General features: G+C 34.8%; 1 protein-coding gene across 1 annotated transcript; it reads right to left on the bottom strand.

The window, feature by feature from the left end:
- Positions 1 to 12,637: 12,637 nt before the first annotated feature.
- LOC107769099 (MLO-like protein 6) lies at positions 12,638 to 19,019 on the bottom strand. The gene is made up of 15 exons (XM_016588286.2): positions 18,678 to 19,019; positions 18,523 to 18,580; positions 17,808 to 18,046; positions 17,360 to 17,476; positions 17,162 to 17,222; positions 16,946 to 17,034; positions 16,199 to 16,273; positions 15,977 to 16,071; positions 15,770 to 15,819; positions 15,318 to 15,358; positions 14,602 to 14,775; positions 14,460 to 14,495; positions 14,287 to 14,354; positions 14,111 to 14,171; positions 12,638 to 13,404 (listed from the first exon to the last, which is right to left on the bottom strand). Exons 1-15 carry the CDS (start codon positions 18,798 to 18,800, stop codon positions 12,898 to 12,900), a joined length of 1,794 nt encoding a protein of 597 aa, XP_016443772.1. The 5' UTR covers positions 18,801 to 19,019; the 3' UTR covers positions 12,638 to 12,897.
- Between the last annotated feature and the right edge of the window lie 3,409 nt (positions 19,020 to 22,428).

Below are 22,428 nucleotides of genomic sequence, written 5' to 3'. Positions count from 1 at the left end.
GTGTTAGACACCTAATTTTGGCCCTCCAAAACTAACTTCTTCAAAGTTTCTAGCTATTAATAGCATAATATATTATTTTTACATATTTTTTAATTTAATAATAATTTATTAATAATTACTTCTATTTTTTGTAAATATTGATTTTTTTATCAATATATTATGATTAATAAATATACCATTATTTTCTCTTGATTTCAAAAGTAATTTATTGATAATTATACTTTTTTTAAAACATGGAAATGTTCATTAATATATTTTATTTGTTAAATATATCAGCAATTATTTTTATTTGATTTATCATTATATACCACACTATTATTTTTAAAATTTTGTTAATAATTTATTCATTATGAATTCCATATTATTACTTACATTATTACTTAATTATATGGTTCATTTTCATTTCAACAAAATGTTGTTATTATGTATACTTAATTTAATTAATTTATTATTTTACTTTAGTTCAAATTATATTTTTGCCTTATTCATAACATCATAACATCATATTAAAAAATTTATAATATTTTATCCTTAGTTTTATATATATTAATCACAATTATTATAATAGTACATAGCATATACTATTAATAAGTAAATATGCTAAGCACGGATAGGTTCCAAATGATCGTGCTAAGCACGAGTAGGTTTTGAGTAGTTGCGCTAAGCACATACAGGTTTCAAGTGATTGTATTAAGCGCGGTAAGTTCCAAGTCTGTGTTGAGTACGGACAAATTCAAAATGACGGTGTTGAGCACGGGTAAATTCCAAGTGGCATGTTTATTAGTATAAGGTAACTTCCAATTGGCCATGCACAGGTTTCAAGTAGTTATGGTAAGTGCGAGAGTCCTGTCCCTATCAAGAATATAATTGCGGAAACTCAGAAAGGATAAGACTGTACAATTATAATATGTAATCCGTATCTATCTTGAAGAAGCAAATGCGTTATCGTATAAGAGAATTAATTAACCTAGATTCTCTATCAAGCAAATAAAGCAATTCAATAGTAAGTCAATTCCACCATTACATGCCAAAACAAGACGATAAAACAGTGTTATTGAAAATTCCACCATTCTGAATTATTGCATAAAACAAGAAGATAAAATAAAGTTATTGTATATGTCCTGCAATTAACAAGAAACCATATACAGAGCCTTCGAAAATGCACCAACTCAGCTTAAAGGGCGTTTGAAATTTCACTCTAGATCCTTTCTTCACCGGGGTAGATTAGGAGAAGAAAAAAGCAATCTGCTGCATTAGACATTCCGTGTTGTTGGTCCAAGTGAAGTTTTGTTTGGAAGATTGACAAAGAAAGTTCAGGCATGAACCAGGTCCATCCCCTATGTACACAGACACGTGCAGATTCGAGCATGAGAAATGCACGTGAAGGAGATAAGTTTAACTTGTTATATCTGATATCTCCTGATCGAAAATGTTGCATAATTGATAAGGAGAAGGACTCCTTACTTAAAGAGAACACTATCCAAGATAAGGGAGGAGTTAAAAATTGAGGATAACTAGAATTCTTCCACCAAGGAAGAGTAGCATTAGAACTCTAGATGTTTCTTATTCTACTAACTCTATATATTGCAGAATGTTCTCATTCTACAGGTACGCACAAAAGCAGAAGTTAAACGTGAGTTGAGAGGAAAATAGCAAGGCATTTTGCAAGCAATTCTTATGCGATTCAAGTGTGCGAACCTGAAGCTACATGAATTAGATAGAAGAACAAATTCCAAGTGTCTGTCTTTTATTCTAGTTCAATTGTAGTATGTGGTTTTCAAATTGTACCTTTCAGCTTTATCTAGAAGCAATTGTAATAGGTACTCTGAGTATTCAAGTTAGAGTTAACTTGAAGTTGTCGCAACAGTTAGAGGCTGGTTGCCACAACGGGATTAGAGGTAATCCTTAGGTTTACAAAAAGTCTTTATAAATGATGTTTTGGCTCAGTGATTTAGCCAGCGTTTGGACATAAGAATTGTAAAATTCGAAAAAATGGTGAAAAAATTTTCAAGTGAAAATGTTATTTAAAATCTAGAGTTATGTTTGGACATAAATTTCAGTTTGGGTTGTTTTTGAAGTTTTGTGAGTTATTTGAGTGGAAATTTTGATAAATAACTTTTTGTTGTTTTTTAAATTTTCGAAAATTTCCAAAATGCATCTTCAAGTGAAAATTGGAAATTTTAGGAACAAACACTGATTTCGAAAAAAAGTGAATTTATTTTGGAAAAATCTTCCATCAAATTTTATGTCCAAACGGGCCCTTAGTGAAGTGTTGGAAAAAATTCTACTGAGTAGTAGGTCGTGGTTTTTTCACCTTATGAGCCGGGTATTTTTTACGTAAAAATACTTGTATTTTTTACTTTCCGCATTTACTATTTCAGCAACAGTAGATTAAGGAATACTTAGAAGAACCAGGTCCTTCTACAATCAGTGCACGCGAAAATTGGACACCACACAAATCACCTCCCCCCCCCCCTTCTCCTCTTGTGTGGCATTAACATATAAAATATCAATTGGTATCAGAGCTGGTTACCCTTGAAGAGGTTAACACCTTAGGAGAAAATCAAGATGAGTGCACCACCTGAAAACTGGGAAGGGCAATCCACTACTAGGCCACCACTCTTCAACGGCCAGTACTACTCCTGGTGGAAAACCAGGATGAGAGATCACACCATAGGAGAAGACTGTGAGCTATGGGACATTGTCACAGATGGCCCACTGGCTACCATGAAGATAAATGCTGAAGGAGTAGAGGTACCAAAGACAAGAGCAGATTGCACAACTGAGGACTTGAAGAAATGGGAGAAGAATGCCAAAGCCAAGAAGTGGCTTGTTTGTGGACTTGGTCCAGATGAGTATAGCAGAATCCAAAGTTGTACTACTGCCAAGGAAATCTGGGACACTCTGCAAATGGCTCACGAAGGAACACCTCAGGTGAAAAGGTCCATAGGAACTCTACTGTATTCTCAATATGAGAACTTTACTATGAAGGAAGGAGAAATCATTCAAGAGATGTACACAAGGTTCACTACATTGACAAATGAACTAAAGTCTCTTGGAAGGATTATTTCTGAAAAAGATAGAGTCGAGAAAATATTGACAAGGGTTCTGCTTGTTACTTGGGAGAGCAAAATTACTGCCATTCAGGAATCAAAGAACATTGCCACCCTCCCACTGGATAAATTAATTGAAAATCTCACTGTTTATGAACTTAGGAGACAACCCATGAAAATGGATATACCAAAGAAGGAAAGGAGCCTGGCACTCAGAATCACTGAAGGTTCTGATCTTGAAGATGATGAAATGGCTATGATCACTAAGGATTTCAAGAAATACTTGAGGAGAGGAAAGGGTTCTTCAAGAAGTGGAAGCTATAGTAAATCAAAAGTTCCTGAGAAGCAAACCAATGATAGATGCTACAAGTGTGGAAAAGATTGATCACTACATCAAATATTGTCCCCAAAGGGAACTTGAATGGAAGGATGAAAGAGCTGAACGAAGTAACAGGAAGAAGGAACAGGTTCAACCCAAGAAGAGCAAAGGATCAACCAAGGCTATGGTCGCTGCTTGGGGAGAAAGCTCAGATGATAATGATGGGGATGAACAAGCACTTATGGCCATTGGAGAATCTGATGAGGAAACTGAGGTCCAAGTGAAGGAGGGCAGTCAAATATGGTACATGGATAGTGGTGGCTGCTCAAAGTACATGACAGGAAACAAGAACCATTTTCTTTCACTTGAAGACCTTAAAGGAGGTAATGTCTCCTTTGGAAATGAGAAGAAAGGTGAGATCATTGGGGTTGGAAAAGTAGGCAAGAATGATTCTCATTCTATTGAGAACGTCTACTTGATAGATGGACTAAAGTACAGTCTAATAAGTGTATCACAACTGTGTGATAGAGGTAACGTGGTAGCATTCACATCTACCAAATGCTTTGTGATTAATCTTACCACTGACAAGATAGTTTTGAAGAGAAAAAGAGTGAACAACATATATGTTGTAGATCTGTCCACACTTTCAGAAAATGAACTCACTTGCTAAAATATGTTGGATAATGATCCCCTCCTTTGGCACAAGAAACTTGGACATGCCAGCCTAAGTCAACTCAATAAACTTGTCTCCAAGGACTTGGTGATAGGAATGCCTAACATTAAATTCAAGGAAGATAAGGTTTGTGAGGCCTGTGCAAGGGGGAAGCAGGTAAGATCCTCTTTTTAAAAGCAAGAAAGTGGTAAGCACCACCAGGACGATAGAACTGGTCCATATGGATCTTTGTGGACCAATGATAACATTAAGCAGAGGTAGTAAGAGATATGTGATGGTGATAATTGATGATTACTCTAGGTTTACTTGGACATTATTTTTAACATCTAAAAATAAAGCATTCGACATGTTCACTTCGTTTGTTAGAAAAACTCAGAAATAACTAGGTAATCAACTTGCATCAATTAGGTCTGATCATGGTACTTAATTTGAGAATGTTAAATTTGCTGAATTTTATGATGAACATGGCATAGATCATAACTTTTCTGCTCCTAGGACTCCACAACAAAATAGAGTAGTTGAAAGAAATAATAGGACACTGAAAAATATGGCTAGGACTATGCTTCTTTCTAGTAAACTGCCCCATAGTTTCTGGGCAGAAGCTGTGAACACTCCATGTTATATCATAAATAGGTGCATGACTAAACCTCTTGTAGAGAAGACTCCCTATGACTTACTTAAAGGGAGAAAGCCAAGCATATCCCATTTTAGGACATTTGGATACAAGTGCTTTGTGCACAATAATGGTAAAGACTCCCTAGGTAAGTTTGATCCTAGAAGTGATGAGGGAGTATTCTTGGGATATTCTTCACATAGTAAAGCTTACAAGATTTATAACAAAAGAACTATGTGTGTATAAGAAAGTGTACATGTAGTTTTTGATGAAACTAACATTCTTTTTGAGAGACAGGAACATAAAGATAAAGCAATTGGGCTAGTTAGAAACTCAAATGAAACTACAGCCTAGACTGAAGCTGCACCAAAGGAAGGAACAGGTGACGGAACAGGTCCTTCTACACAGGGAAACCTGACAGTGGGAACTGAACAAAGAAGAACTGATCATCAAACCCTGAGGCAACATGTCTATGAACCTGTTCCTCAGCAACAAAACACTGAAGGAACATCTAAGGGAAACCAGCTGGTTGTGATACCTTATAAATACCAAAGTTCTCATCCTATTGAGAACATAATTACTTATCCAACCTCTAGAATCGAAACCAAATCTTCTTTGAAGAATCTTTGTGCTTTTTATGCTTTTCTATCTCTTATTGAACCTAAAAGTATTGTTGAGGCTTTGTAAGATGCAAATTGGGTGAATGCAATGCAAGATGAACTCAACCAATTTGAGAGAAGTTAAGTTTAGCATCTGGTACCAAGACCCAAGGACATATTAGTGATTGGCACTAAATGGGTCTTTAGAAACAAACTTGATGAAGATGGAATAGTTACAAGGAACAAGGCAAGATTGGTAGCTCAAGGATATAGTCAAGAGGAGGGCATAGACTATGTTGAGACTTTTGCTCCAGTTGCAAGATTGGAAGCAATTAGACTCCTCATAGCCTTTGCTTCTTACATGGAATTCACTCTCCATCAGATGGATATCAAGAGTAACTTCCTCAATGGCTATCTAAAGGAAGAAGTATTTGTCAAGCAACCTTCGGGCTTTGAAAGCAAGGAATGTCCTGATTATATGTACAAGCTTGACAAGGCACTTTATGGGTTCAAGTAGGCTCCAAGAGCATGGTATGAAAGATTATCAAAAATTTTGCTTGAGCATGGCTACAAGAGAGGTAAAATTGACAATACTTTATTCTTGAAAGAAAAAGGTAAAGATCTCTTGATAGTTCAGATATATGTTGATGATATAATATTTGGAGCAACCACTGATAAGTTAAGTAAAGAATTTGCTAAACTAATGGGTAGTGAATTTGAAATGAACATGATGAGTGGGCTTAATTTCTTTTTAGGGTTACAAATTAAATAAAATTCAAATGGAACCATGATCCACCAGCAAAAGCATATTAAATAGTTGCTTAAAAGGTTTAAAATGAAAGATTCCAAAGAAATTGACACTCCTATTGCAACAGCTACAAAGTTGGATATAAATGAACCCAGTGCATCTGTTGATCAGAATTTGTATAGGGGAATGATTGTCTCCTTGTTGTATCTCACTGCTAGCAGACCTGACATTATTTTTAGTGTAGGCCTTTCTGTAAGATTATAGGAGAATCCAAAAGAGTCTCACTTGACTGCTGTCAAGAGAATTTTGAGATACCTAAAAGGCACCACTGACCCTTGTCTATGGTATCCAAAAGGTAGTAATTTCAATCTAGTGGGATATGCTGATGCTGATTATGCAGGTTTTCTTGTGGATAGAAAGAGCACCTTAGGTATGGCACACTTTCTTGGCTCATGTCTTGTGTCTTGGGCCATCAAAAAGCAAAATTCGGTGGCCTTATCTACTGCTAAAGTTGAGTATGTTGCTGCTACTTCATGTCGTGCTCAATTATTGTGGATCAAACAATAATTAATGGACTTTGGAATTGATGTTGGTTGTATCCCCATCTTTTGTGATAACACTAGTGCAATTAGTATGACCAAAAACCAGGTTCATCACAAGAGAACTAAATACATAGATGTTAGGCATCACTTCTTGAGGGACAACTATGATAAGGGTTTGATCACTGTGGAATTTTGTACTACTGACAAGCAAATAACTGACATCTTCACAAAAGCTCTAAGTAGAGATCACTTTGAAAGGAACAGGTTAGAATTAGGGATGATTAAGATCACCTAAAAGGACCAGTTCAAAATTTCACAATCGAAAAAAAATGAAAAAAATGAAAAAATAAATTGGTTAGAAAATCTGTAAATTATGTATATAGTTAGATTAGATTTTGCTCAGTCTCATACTTTCAATAGTATACTCTTGTGCCATGTGCTAAAATGACTCATTAATCTCTAATGATATTATCTCTATTTTCTTGAAAAAATCAGATTTACACAAGATATTTCTCAGTGAAGAACTTGGTTCATCAAGATTACTTGGTATGCATTCTACACTCTGCATAATTTGGAATAATTATATTTGGATCATGATTAAAAGAAGAGTCCCATCTAATCCCAAATCCTTTTTGGACTTATCCGTTACAAAATGAACCAGTTCCGTTCAAAAGAAGTCCTAACTGCATTAAGTGCCTAGATTCTAGGGATAGTCTTGAACGTCTTTTCAAACTGACTTGCAGTTTGATTAGACTTTTGCAAAAGTTGTCGTTACTTAAGTGAACTACTCCACTCTATATTGATTAGGATTCATTTGTTTCTTCACTTCTAAATTTTCAAGCCGTCCAAATTTTCTCAAACTTCTCTCCTCTTCGACTCTCACACAAACTTGTTTTCTAAATCTCCTAAACTCAGAAATGGCAAACCCTTCAGAAAATCCTTCATCCCCACCCAAGGAAACCACACCCACACCATCTATCACACCTTCAACCACACCTCTGTCTAAGAAAGGAAGAACTAAGATGCTTGCTCGCAAGACTATGGCCGGGAGCGCATTATCTAAGAAATTAGATAAACAATTGAAGGATAGCCAGGTCCAGGAACCTCAGAAATCTGAAGACTCATTTAATTCTGCTACTGAGGGGGGAAGAAACGGTTTCTTCTGAGACTGAACAGGTATCATCTGGCCCTAAAGTTACTCCTGAAACTATTTCTGAGGTTGCTACAAATTTGGAGAATATGTTTGTGCTGGCAGGATCCATGGCAGGTGTTGAAACTACTGAGTTTAGAAGGGTTGGTGGTAAAAATGAAAAAGGAAAAGAAAAAGAGAGTGAGGGTTCTCGGAGTACTGTGAGGGGAAAGGGAAAAGGATTGGTTGGTTCTTCACCCACTCATGTTAGTCTAACTAAAGAATCAGGTGCAATGGTTGCTTGGGGTGAGGAATCTGCTGGAATAGAGGAGAGTATGAGAAAACCAGGGGGAGTGGGTCTGGAGAAGCTACTGAGAGGCTGGTTCAACTTAGGAAATATATAAATGAACCTGTTCCATCTAAACAGGAAACTCTCGCAGATCTACTGAAAAGGGTGACTGCAAGTTAGAATCCAAAGAAGAAAAGAAGTTCAGTAGTTAACACCCCTGGCACTGCTAGGGAAAACAAGAAAAGGAAGGCTGTCTCTTCTATCCCTGTTGAAATTTCTCCCACAAGAGAAAGAGCCACAAGATGTCAAAAGTTGCAAAGTGAGGCTGAATTGGAGAAAGCCTTAGAAGAAAGTAAAAGAAAAGTTGTTGCTAAGGGAAAAAAGAAGGTGGGTGAGCTTGTTGAGGCTGTTGAAATTGATGAGATAGACCCGGTCCTTCGAGATGAAGATGAGACAGAAGAAGTGAAGGTTCTGACTCTTAAAGCTAAGAAATCCAAGACTTCCACAAAGAAGTCTGTTTCAAATTCAAAGTCCGTTGAACTATCCACTTTGGCTAAAAGAACCAGGTCTGCTGTAAAATCAAGAAAAGTGAAAATTGTGGAGGAAGACGAATAGAGTGGAGAGGAAGAAGAAGATGATTCTGATGCTGAGAAAGACAAGATGGTCAAATTTGGAAAGAGGACTATCTTGAAAGGCAGACTCCTCATGGACTTGGAGGAGGAAGGAATGGTGATGCTTTTGGAGAAGTTACAGTTGCAAGGCTGGAAGGACATGGTCCTTCAGATGGATGGCAGGTTGGCCAGAAATGAGATTGTGGAGTTTATGGCCAATTGTGAGATAAAAGATGGTAGGGTCACCAGTGCGGTAAAGGAGGTGAAAGTATCTTTTGATGAGAAAGAGCTGGGAGAGATCTTGGGTGTACCTGCTGAAGGGTACAATAATTATAAGAAACTAAAATGGCCAAATCTAGAGAATCTCCCTACTGCCCTTGCCATTACTAGGAAATTTGGTGACAATGAAGAGAAACTTGAGCCCAAGGCTATTTACAAAAATGAGATGAAGCCACCCCACAAAGTGATGTTCGAATTTGTAAACAAATGTGTGCTGCCTAGGAAAGAAATGAGGCACATTTCCACATTAATGGACTTGGTCCTTATGGAATATTTGGATAGTGGGAGGCAAATCAATTAGCCTGGTTTTATAATCCAGCTTCTTGATAGGGTTCTAAATGGCATCAAGACTCATGTCATATCCTATGGATTTATTCTCACAGTTGTACTTGCACACTTTAAGGTACCCATCAAAAAATAGGAGGTTGGTACAAGCAAGGATCATTAAAGGAAAAATATTCTAACTGCTTGTGACTATGAAGTCCAAACCACTCCTAAAGAACCTGATTTATCCAAAAAGGTACCAGTGAATAGCAAAGTGCGAGCCTTGGTGAAGGAGAGTGGGGCTAAGGATGCTGAGATTTATAGGCTGAAGAAGAGGTTGGCAGAAATGGAGACTGAGAGAGATGCTCTCAGAGCTGAGCTGGTAAAAGAAAAGGAGAAGAATGATGGCATTCTTCAGGATATGCTGAAACTACTCCAAGCCAAAAATCAAGAACCTGGTCCTTCCCAGCCTTAAGCCTCCTAGCCTAGTGTAGATCAACCAGTGACCTAGTTCGGGATTTTTTTTTTTTGTTTCTTTTGCTCATGTTCCAATATTTTTATTTCTTCTTATGCTTTGTGGTAGGATCCTATCAATCAATGAAATTCACTGTCTTTTGCTTTAACTTTTTGTTTATATTTCTTAGATGGATAATATCCTTAGATTGATATATGATGATTAATCCATGATTGCATGTGAAGTAACCCCAGTGGCCATGAGTAATTTCTATTTAAAATCTGGTTATCTAACATTATTATACAACTTTTCGATGATGCCAAAAGGGGGGAAAAGGTTGTGCTTTCACTTTGGACAGTGATGTTTATAACCTAATGAACCTCATCCTTGATGATAAGTGACTTTAAAAAGGTAAAATATTCTAACATTGTGTTGATGTTGGGCTAAGTTAAAACAGGGCCTGAGCTTATGAAAAGCACAGAGTTTGTCATCATAAAAAGGGGGGAATTTATTGGCCCAAGTGAAATTTTGTTTTGAAGATTGACAAAGGAAGCTCAGGCATTAACCAGGTCCATCCCTAGCGTACACAGACACGGGCAGATTCAAGCATGAGAAATGCACGTGAAGGAGATAAGTTTAACTTGTTATATCTGATATCTCCTGATCGAAAAAGCTGCATAATTGATAAGGAGAAAGACTCCTTACTCAAAGAGAACACTATCCAAGATAAGGGAGGAGTTAGAAGTTGAGGATAACTAGAACTCTTCCACCAAGGAAGAGTAGCATTAGAACTCTAGTTGTTTTTTATTCTACTAACTCTATATATTGCAGGATGTTCTCATTCTACAGGTACGCACAAAAGCAGATGTTAAACGTGAGTTGAGAGGAAAATAGCAAGGTATTTTGCAAGCGATTCTTGTGTGATTCAAGTATGCGAACCTGAAACTACATGAACCAGATAGAAGAATCAGTTCCAAGTGTTTGTCTTTTATTCTAGTTCAATTGTAGTAGGTGATTTTCAAATTGTACCTTTCACCTTTATCTAGAAACAATTGTAATAGGTACTCTGAGTATTCAAGTTAGAGTTAACTTGAAATTGTCGCAACAGTTAGAGGTTGATTGCCACAACGGGATTAGAGGTAATCCTTAGGTTTACAAAGAGTCTTTATAAATGCTGTTTTGGCTCAGTGATTTAGTGAAGTGTTGGGAAAAATCCTACTGAATAGTAGGTCATAATTTTTTCACTTTTTGAGCCGGGTATTTTTCACGTAAAAATATTTGTGTTCTTTACTTTTCGCATTTACTATTTCAGCAACAGTAGGTTAAGAAACACTTAGAAGAATCAGGTCCTGCTATAATCAGTGCACGCGAAAATTGAACGCCACACAAATCACCCTCTCTTATGTGGCATTGACATATAAAATATCACGTGTACACGTAGAATTTAAGGAAGGGCCACACCCCGAGGGATGTGACATAGACAACCTACCCTAATATAAGTATTAGTGATTACTTTCACGACTTGAACTCGGGACCTATAGGTCTCACGAAAATAGTTTTACCGTTGCTCCAAGGCTCCACTTCCACGGGTAAATTAGACATCGCTCAAATAAGTAAGTATTCTATAAGGTTGTGACTTTTCTGTAGAGTATGTCAGTTCAATTTCGATGCGAATCTGAGGTGGGATTTCAATTACGTATACATAGAAAAAGTAGATTAAAATATATACATATAATAAAATCGCACTTATTTTGAACCGACTAACATTAAAACCTAAATTCGTCTCTGATTCTATTAGCAGTTTGAACAGCCTGGAGACGCCTCCGGGTGCGTTCATGGCGGCTTTGGTCATTGGATTCTTGATCAGCAAAAGTGGAATAATGAGCTACGGCTACTGAAATGAGCAGAACCCACAAACAAAAAACTGCGTAGCATTGTCTTCCCAATTTTCCCATCATCCCTTGAATGTTCTCCATCTCTCAAGTAATAGTCTCAACGTACCTCTCTATCTTGTAATTTATGGTTGGAGCAAAAAGGTTAGGAAATAATGCAGAAGAGAGTGAGTGTGTTGGATTAAATATAGGTGGGATGAAGAAAAGAAAAACAAGGGGCAATGGAAACAGAGGGTAGGGGGAGGGCGGCCAAAATAATGTGGGGGGGACTAATTTATTGCTGTGTTATGGGCGCTGCGTTGTGTCATTTGCGGTTCCCGGAGTTTGTTGTTTTATGGGCAGCTTTACCTCAATGTGTTTGTCGGTTTATGCTCGGAAGGCAATTGCTACACTCTTCTTTAGCGCTTAGGGGTCGTTTGATATAATGTATTAGAAAAAATAATACACTACTTATTAACTTTTGTATTATTAATTTCTTATTTGATAAGAAGTACTTATTTATTAATATATGTATAATTAATATATGTATTAGTTATACATCATATTCAATACTACTCTTATACATAGCAAAATATAAATATTAGTAATCATGATTTTTAATACATATATAAACATGTATAAAGTCACCTCTTTCAAAACCTTTTCCAAATCTCTTTCAATGAATGTGGATAGTATTTTTGTAAACAAAAAATTAAAAAAAAATTATGTAATACATATTATTTTTTATATCATCATAACTAATCTCAGCATTAATAATATTATCATTACTAATACATCATATTCAGTCTTATACATCCTACCAAACGACCCCTTAACGTCTGTGTACTTTCAATTGGTCATGTTGGATCGACTATATCACTTTTTTTATGTATTTTCTATCCTATGTATTACTCGCACTTAATGTTTAAATTAAATCAGTAATTAATGTAAGGCATTTGTAATGTATTTGAATTTTATCAATTAACTATGATTAGGTGATATGTATTCTCATTTTAATTAATAACTTTTAAAAATCAAAGCAATATTTCGATTCATTTTATATGGATTCTCTTTCCGGATGTCAAATTCAATACAAGTGCAACAAGAATGATTGAACATTATGCGAATTTAGTCGATGTTGCGATTACTGATCATATACATAAGCAAATGCAATTTACATAATCTCTTCGATAGAAATTAAAGTTGGCCAGATTCTCGATCTCACAATTAGAGAGTTCATATGCAGTCCAAATTGCCGTGACACTGTAATCAAGATCTCATTTACAAGATTCAGTTTTTGAAACTTGGATGTAATAAAAACAATCAAGAAATGCACTTTTCTCCGTTGTCAATCAAGCCATTTTGTAGTCCGTTTCTCGAATCCTTGTACATCTGTCTTTTCTAACTTCTACTAGACGATAGATCATCCATTTCATGCATGATCTTTTAAATTTTAAAGACTGGTTGCTCTTTTATCAAACGAGAAGTCGTCCGTTTGATTGGCAATATTGATCTCATGTTGGTCACGAGCCGTTTGTTGCAAAGGAACCACTTGAAACGAACTAGGCTCGTGACCTAATTCTGAGTCATGATGCAAGTGATCATGACTAATTTGAATCTGATGCCCATCCCCGCCCTGGTTGAACCGGGTGGGAGATGGCGAGCCCTCCCTACCCTGGTTGAATCGGGTGGGGGATGGCGAGCCCTCGGTGTCCCAATGATCAACATTGTAATTTGATCTTCGAGGACTGTCGTCCATGTCGCTCCTCAAATGGTTTCCGCGGAGGAGATGGACAGGTGACATGCCGTGAGAAGGCGTAGTTGGCCTGCTTGACATTGGAGTTACTGTATTTGAATGCTTGTTGATCTCTTTGACGTGCTTTTTGGCAGTGTGGTGCCAGTTCTTCAGTGCCGTTGCCACTCTTTCGTTGAAGATAGTTGGCTTCATTGATGATCCCATCTGTTTAAATTTATGCAACATTTTCAGCACAAGTTTTAGTTTCTGTACACCATCAATATAAAAAATAATTTACACTATACAATTCGAAAAATAAGACAGGCAATGTGTTATAACGGATTACAGTGTTAGTGAATATAATTAAGTAGAATCCTTTCGGCGGATTCCGCGCATAGCGGGAGCTTAGTGCACTGGACTGCCTTTAAGTGTTTCATTCCAAAGAAGGAGGAAAATGAATCCCCGTTGAAGGATAGAAAGTTAGGGTATTCTTGATATTCATTGTTGTAATATTGCGATAATTTATCACTAGCGAAACCAGGAATTTTCTCAAGAGCGTTCAAATTCGACGAAGGGTGGTCAATTGACCACCCTTGATAGGCGGTAGCTTCGCCCCTGGCGACAATAAATGTTTATGTTCGTTTTTCGAGATTCAAACTTGTCAATTTCTATCAGATATTTAAACATAGAATCTTTAAATTTTTCAAAATAAAATTTATATATTTAAAAATTATATAAAAAGTATTATTAATCACAATAATTAATGATTCAAAATATTTAAAAGGCATATAAAAAATTGCGGTCAACGAACAACTCGTTTGACTCTCGAAATCCAAACATTTTCACACAAATTGGGACGGGAAGTACTAATTATATTGTGGACTTATATTCTAAAAAGATATGCAATTGTTTTAATATACACTTCATATACCTGTGTCACGAGTGCATATAGTGGAAGGGTGACATAACTGCAGAGAATCTGAATAAGAACCCTGCTCAAAACACCAACAATTTCATATATAAATACTTTGGATGAAATTAATATTAATAGTTAAAAGAGAAAGCAAAACCGCAAAAATAAGGAGTTGTAAAAGATATAATACCGACCCCATTGTCATTCTAATGACGATATCCTCAGTATGGTCATGGAAACAAGATTTCAACCCGAACTCATACTGTTATTAAAAGAGAAACCAAACAAAATCCGAAGTTAGTTTTAATTATCTTGGTTTTCTTTTTTCTATCCTATTAACGATCATAGAATTAGTTTGTTGACTTACCCAAGTCCAAGCAAAGAAGGCCAACTGAAAAGCATTCTGCAACAAGTCAAAAAAATCAAAAAGGTTAACTAGGTCAAATTAAAAATATTTTTGTTTGAGGTAAAAAAAAAAAAAAATAAATAAAAAAAAAACAAGGGAATACCTGAAAAAGGACAAAATTAATGAGATAAAGAAGGAGACGAGGACGATTAAACCAAAAGAGGTCATCCCCAGGTTGAACTACAGGGACACCCTTCACTACTTCCCCTCTTTCTTGAATTCTTAGTCCCATTTTTGTTATGATCACTTGTAGTTTCGTCCCTACTAGCAATATCACCTGCATTTTTATTTACAATTTATGTTATATAAAGATTTTTCACATTATTTATGTAGTTTAATCTGTTATAACATGTTAATTACTCTCTCTGTTTTAATTTAGATAACACAATTTACTTATTCCAGAGTCAATTTGACAAAACTTTGAAGCTAAATTGAATTAGTTCAACTTAGTATTTTAAAATTAAAATTTAGATCACAAAATACAGTTTAAAATATATATTGGTCAAACTTCACACAATTTAACTCTCGATAAGCGAAATGTGGCATCTAAGTTGAAACAGGAAGAGTATTACTTTTATCAAGTTATTGATTAATGTTTATAATATACCTGTAATTACTTTGTAAAGAACTAGAACTCTTTTTTTTTAATCACCCTTTAAATTTCCATCACTTTGTAGAAATTATTTTTTTCTGACCAAATCAAATAATGAATAAATAAATACACACTAGGAACTGAAAAGGATAGTTGTAGAATGTGCAAATAAAAAAGGTACAAAAGTCAAATGAAAAATGTGTGTATAAATGATTGGGGCTACTTACGAGTAACGGAATGAACGGTAGCCACAGATAAGAATACCAGCCTGTCCACAAATGACAATGATATAATATGCTTTAGTCAATTTAATTGCATAAGACCCGGAAAAAAGTACAAATTGTATAAAAATAATCTGTGCCCTTATCATTAATTAAATTCTTTTTGACTTAGATGAAGGATTTCAATGGATTGTAACACATTAATATATAGCCATATAGCAAAATCGATTTGGTCAACTCACATTAGCGGTAAGTGCTAAATTAGAATATCATTAACTAGTTTAATCCGTGATTAATTTCAAGAGTCAAGACTACGATTGTTCAAATCTTAGAAGGTATACAAAATGAATATTTTAAAAGATTTGGAAACAATATAATCAAGCATAAAGATGTAATAAATAATTAGCTACACAAAAAAGATTAAAAAAATCCAATTAAAGTTCTACGTATTTAATTACCATGAGTATTGAAGAGTAGGAACAGCACAGCAAGGAACCAAATTGGTGGACTGCCAAAAACACAAATTTTGAATGTTAATTCATGTCGGCTATAGATTAACACAAGAACTATGCAAAATTGAATTATGTGCTGGTAATGGGTTAAATATGTTCAATTAAATTAAAATAAATAGAAAATCAGAACTATAAATCAAAATGCTCAAAAACCTGATGCTAACTACTACTTTGAAGTCTTCTTCTAGTGACCTCTTGATATATTTTTGGAAATCAAACTTTACGTGACTCTGAGGTGCCAAATGCGCCTGGAAATCACAGCAAAACTATTATAAGAACAAATATATACATATAACCGACTTTGAATACAATATTTTACGGACAAATTCAAAATTTAAATTTAATATGTGTGTATACAAGTGAAAATGAAGTTACCATGATAAACCCATGTCGTAGGGTCAAGTAATCAACTTTTGGAACAGATCTTACGAATTGCCTAAAGAAACAAACCTGTAAATTAAAGGCAAATTACAAATGAAAAAAGGTTAGTCTATGATTTTGATTCTTTTTTTCAAATTAAACCAGAAAAGCTAATATATTACATTTTTGTTAAAGAAAACCCGGAAAAGGAATCTGGATGGCAGACTTTAAACTAAAAATTAAAATATAACATGATCATTTTTCGATTTGTGATGAAAAATACGTGTATATCTAAAGTCAAATAAGCTGCGTCGTTAGGTCCTGGGTTCGAGTCACGCTAGAGGGAAGTGTGGAAAGACTATATATATATTCTCCTATTTTGGGAGGGGTTTAAAAAAAAAAAAAAAAAAATGCGTCTTGCAAAAGTCAGACAAATAGAAAAGAGCAATTATCGGTTGTACTAGTTTCTTTGGTCACTGTCCTTATCTTCAATCTATCAAGTATTTGCTTACATAATAAAACCCAAAGAAAAGAAAGAAAAAGAACTAGGGGAAGAATAGAAATACATATATAGTGTCATCAACTTTTGATTTTCTTTTATCTAACAAGGTCATAACTAGCATTTGATAATTCATATAGCTAATTTTTTTTTACTAGTTTGATATTGAGATGTAATTATTTTTATTATTCTTGTTCTTGTACATATAATAAGGGAATAAAAAAACAATGATTTGCCAAAATACTTGAGATGGAGATGCTTACAATCCAAAGAAGAACGGGATTTTTAGTCCAAAAGCTCAAGTGTCTTCTTCCAAATGACGTGTCTCTGGCAAAGCGAAATCGCTCAGGATCTGTTAATATATAGAATATGTCAGTAGTGTGGCTTTAATTACTGATATTTTTATTTTTTTCATTGTATCAAACTAAAATGGCGAAATCAAATGAATATAATTGAAAGAATTTTATTCTTTTATATACCATGAGCAAATTGGTACTCAGCCGTTCTTGTTTCCTTTTCCCATGCCTTCCATCGACTCATCTGATATCGCAAAAGAAAAAAGAAAAGGAAGAGGGTCAAAACGCAAGAAGTAAATAAGAAAAAAAAAATGAAGGTGATAGGCATTTCTATTATCTTAGATATGGTAAAATAAGTAAATAAACTTATAATTAAAGTACCTTAGCTCTTCCCAAAGCCAATGTGGTAATACAGTAGAATACGTGAAAAATAGCCAGCACAAAAATGAAGATATGTAATTGATGAATACCATCAGCAGACACAAATGCTACTTTTCCCTGCAAACAAATCCAACAAGAAAAAATAATCCACTTAGTTTAAATAATTAACGAGTTTAACTTCTATTAAACACAATAAGATTTATTCAAAAGAGTAACTATAACTGGTAACTACTCCTAAAAATTAAATAAGTGAAGTGAAATTATTAAATTGAAAGATCAGACAAATAATCTTCTATATCAGGTTAAATTGTACTTATAATATAAAATTATATTATAAAATATGTATTTATCTATATATCTATATTGAAAAATGTATTTTATTATACTAGAATATTTTCCTCTTTTCAACTGATTTTTTTTTAAAAGGGCAAAAAAAAAAGTGACATGCCTTGGCAGCGCATTTGTCAGTTCCCACAGCCGCCAAACTTCGCCGAACTCCACCGTCGTCAGCCGTAAGAAGTCGCCGGCGATGACCCTCAGCCTCTTTAGCCACGTTGTACTTTTCAGCTTCTTTTTGCTTACTACATGGATGCCATGTACTTGCAATCTTCTCAGATACACATATATTTGAAATTGGATCTTGCCCTACTGTTAACAGTAGGGATATAAATCCAAGTAGCATAAGCTCTTCAAAATAAATAAAAATAACAATATGTTAGCTTGAAAATTGTAAGCTCAAAATTAATCATAATAAGTTTATCCAGAAAACGAGCATATATTTTTATCGGTGGAAAAATGTTTTTCACTCGGTGTTTAGTCCGTGAGTGATCTTTTTTTTAAAAAAAATATATTTATCAAGGATTGATGATAATATAATTTTAGAAAAATGAATAGTGTTTAAATGAATTTGAATATTAAAGATCGATAATGATGTTTAACTGTTAATTGAATCAAGTTGAGAGTTGTGATAGTTGTAAAGAAAAATCAATAAGGTTCGTCAATCAGTGAAAAGTCATTCTTACTCTTTAATATAATGAAAAATATTCTCCTTAGAAAAGTTTTCTCAATCAAATATCATAAAATATACTCCTATAATTAACTTATATTTCAAAAGGCATTTCCAGAAAATAGTTTTCAATGTACTAAATTAAACACACATGTACCTGATTTGATCTTCTCAAGTGCTTCATACAATGCATTTTTGTGTTTAGACTTCAACCACTGAAGATATAAACATAAAATAAATAAATTATTGCGTCTTTAAAATAATTAATTCTATTTTAAAATAAGAATTAATACTGCATGGTAACTGGCCTACCTTGCCAATAAGATGGATGATGAACTCTATTACAATAGAAATGGCAACCAACGCAAAACAAACTACAGCAACTGCCCACGTTGGTGTTTGTTCCAATGATCTTCCTCCTCCTCCTCCTGCCATCTTCCCGTTTCACCGTTTCTTGAAAACTCGTTCAGATGGTGTGATCTCTTCACCCTTAATAAGAAGTTTTGAATTCAAATGCTCAGCGAAAATGGAAAATTTTGATAAGAATTGTGTCAGATCGTTTCAGATATCGAATGAAAAAGAGAGAGTGTAGTAGCTAGAGAGTGGTGAGGAGAATAGAATGACAAGACATTATTATTTATATAGAACTCCAAGAAGATAACCGTTTGTGAAGGACAAAATAAAACCAAAGTAGAAAGAAAAAAAAAAAAGGGTATAGAATAGGGGGGAAAATGGTTGACTTTGGACTTTATAGACGCGTAATAAGAAAGAATGAAAGGAGGAATACTTGGCTGACTTGATCAAACTAATTATAGTACTATTTTCAGAAACTATAGTTCATATGCCCAAATATTCGTTTACTTTTTTAATGATTTAAAAATATTAGTTTACTTTTTCCTTGGTATATAACTATATATTATTTGGATAGATGTATATTATTCACATATTTAGTTAGTGATGATATATATATTTACAAATATATTTCTTTGACTATGATGGTATCCTGTTTTACTTAAACTAGAAAATATTTCTGAATTTATTTAATGATTTACCAACCATTACCTTCATTTGTTAGAAAAATATTAGTTTACTTTTTCAATGGTATATATAAATAGTGTAAATGCATAATATTCATATATTTAATTAATAATGATATAATGATCATCTACTATCGTTTATTCTGTGAATTTAAATTTTGCTGATTACCTTTTTTTCTTCTTCTGGGAGTTGACTATGTATGGAGGTGGTTAATTATATAGAGGGGCGGATTTATAGGCAAATACATAGGACACGTGAACCTATGGTCTTTTATAGGCAAATACATGGGGCACGTGAACCCATGATCTTTCCGTCAAATTAGATATTTTATTTATATATTTTTTAGAATTGGCCTAGTATTATTTGCTGGCACTCATTCTCCAAAGAGGCTAAATAGTGCACTTGGTTGAATGTTGAGTTATTTTCCAAAAGACTAGGGATCAAATCTCACTTAATACTTCCTCTTTTCTCCTTTTTTTTTAATGGTGCACCCATGTTATAAAAATCCTAGATCCGCCTCTGATTATATAGTATATAGTTTATTCATATAAGGAATCATAGTTCAACATATATATCCTTAATTTATAAAAAGGCAGCTCAGTGCACTAAGCTCCCGCTATACACGGTTTTCGGGGAAGGGCCGAACTGCAAGGGTTTATATGCAGCTTTATCTTGTATTTCTGTAAAAGACTATTTTCACGGCTTGAACGGTCACATAGCAGCAACTTTACCAATTGCGCCAAGGTTCCCCTTCATATCCTTAAATATAATAATATAAAATAAAATAAAATACAAGAAAATTTACGAGGGACCGATAACTAATTCCAAAAAATACTAGATAAACTTTGCCAGAAAATTATAGATTGCACTAGTTAACCGTTATTTAATTAGAAATAGAAAAATAAAAAACAGGAATATAGTTGCCCTTTCTGAGCCTTATATTTTAAGGTGGTATTAGTCTTCATTTGATGACAATATTTTCCTTCTTCAATTGGGCATTAAGCGTGTCCAACTGATGTAATTCACATAATAGTGATTAAAGATTCAGAAAGATGAAGGAAGAAGAGAAGGGAAGAAAAAGGAGATGAGGCAGTCGTATTTCATTACTAAAAAGGTATATTGAAAATACAGTTCACTGTTGCCTTTATATACGTTCCATTAATAATGTATTTAGGCTTTTTAACTAACTCCTAACAATAAGCTTAACTAACTCTCTAACATTAGTTAACGGTTCTCTAACAGTTTCAATGTACAATGATAGTTATACCATTTACATTATTTAATATCCCCCTCAATTTAGGTGGTGGAAAAATATTGAACACACATAGTTTGGATTTTAGATACTCATGTTGAACTCTGGTTAGTCCCTTTGTATATCCGCAGGTTGATCAGTTGTTGAGATGTACTTTGTAGTAATAAGTCCTTGTTGAATTCTTTCTATCACAAAATGACAATCGATTTCAATGTGTTTGGTCCTTTCATGATATACTGAATTTGCAGCTATTTGTATAGCTGCTTTGCTGTCACTATAAATATCAATAGGCAACTTAATTTGAGTATCAACTTCTTTTAACAGTCCATAGAGCCAAATTAGCTCAGCTACTGTTGTTGTTAAGCTTCTATATTCAGTTTCTGCAGAACTTCAAGAAACAGTAGTTTGTTTCTTTGACTTCAAAGATACCAACGAATCACCTAACTTGATTAAGAAGCATGTGACAGATTTTCTGGTCAAAGGGCATGCAGACCAATCTGCATCACAGAATGCAGTGATTGTATTAATCTGAGTACTAGATAGTAAGATTCCTTGACCTAGCTAATTCTTAACGTACTTGACAATTCTCAAGGCAGCTTCCATATGTGATCTTTTGGGCTATTGAAGAAATTGACTAAGTGTTTGAACTCCAAAAGCTATGTCAGGTCTAGTTACAGTTAGATATAAGAGTTTTCCTATCAGTCTCTGATAGGAAGTTTGATCAACCAATGGATCAATGTCTTCTGAGTCTTTTGTTTGTCCAACATGGTCATCATACTGTTTTGAGGTTAGTTTGACATTATTGTCAATGGAGTTACTGATGGTTTTGATGCAGTAAGTCCAACCTCTGAAATTAGCTCCAAGGCATATTTCCTTTGATGCATAGTGATTCCTTTATGTGATCTAGCAAATTCAATACCTAGAAAATATTTTAATTCCCCCAAGTCTTTCCTAAAGATCAAGACAACTTTGACTACAGTCCCAGTGTTGGTATTACCTATAGGTTCAGGGTCTTATACTGCGTATTATGATGCGTCGCGTATTGGTCTCGATGCAGTGTTGATGCAAGACGGTAGGGTAATTGCCTACGCATCCAGACAGTTAAAGGTACATGAGAAGAATTATGTGGTCCATGACCTTGAGTTAGAAGCTATTGTTCATGCCTTGAAGATTTGGCAGCATTATTTGTGCGGTGTCCATTGTGAGGTCTACACCGATCACCGGAGTCTACAACATCTGTGTTAAATAGAAGGATCTTAATTTGCAGTAGCGGAGATGGTTGGAGTTGCTTAAGGATTATGATATCACCATTCTCCATCATCCCGAAAAGGCCAATGTAGTGGTCGATGCCTTGAGTCGTAAGGCGGAGAGTTTAGGCATCTTAGCATATTTACCGGTAGCAGAGAGGCCTTTAGCCTTGGATGTTCAGGCCTTGGCCAACTAGTTTGTCAGGTTGGATATTTCCGAGCCGAGCCGAGTTTTGGCTTGTGTGGTTTCTCAGTCTTCTCTTTACGATCGTATCAGAGAGCGTCAGTACGATGACCCTCATCTGCTTGTCCTTAAGGATACAGTTCAGCACAGTGATGCCAAGGAAGTTACTATTGGAGATAACGATGTATTACAGATGCAGGGCAGGCTATGTGTGCCTAATGTAGATGGTTTGCGTGAGTTGATCCTCCAGGAGGCTCACAGTTCGCGGTACTTCATTCATCTGGGTGCTGCAAAGATGTATCGGGACTTGAGACAGCATTATTGGTGGAGGCGGATGAAGAA

The sequence above is a fragment of the Nicotiana tabacum genome, chromosome 9, assembly GCF_000715075.1.
Source record: "Nicotiana tabacum cultivar K326 chromosome 9, ASM71507v2, whole genome shotgun sequence".
Taxonomy (NCBI): domain Eukaryota; kingdom Viridiplantae; phylum Streptophyta; class Magnoliopsida; order Solanales; family Solanaceae; genus Nicotiana; species Nicotiana tabacum.
The sequence above is the reverse complement of the archived record's forward strand: the minus strand, read 5'-3'. Positions and strand labels throughout refer to the sequence as shown.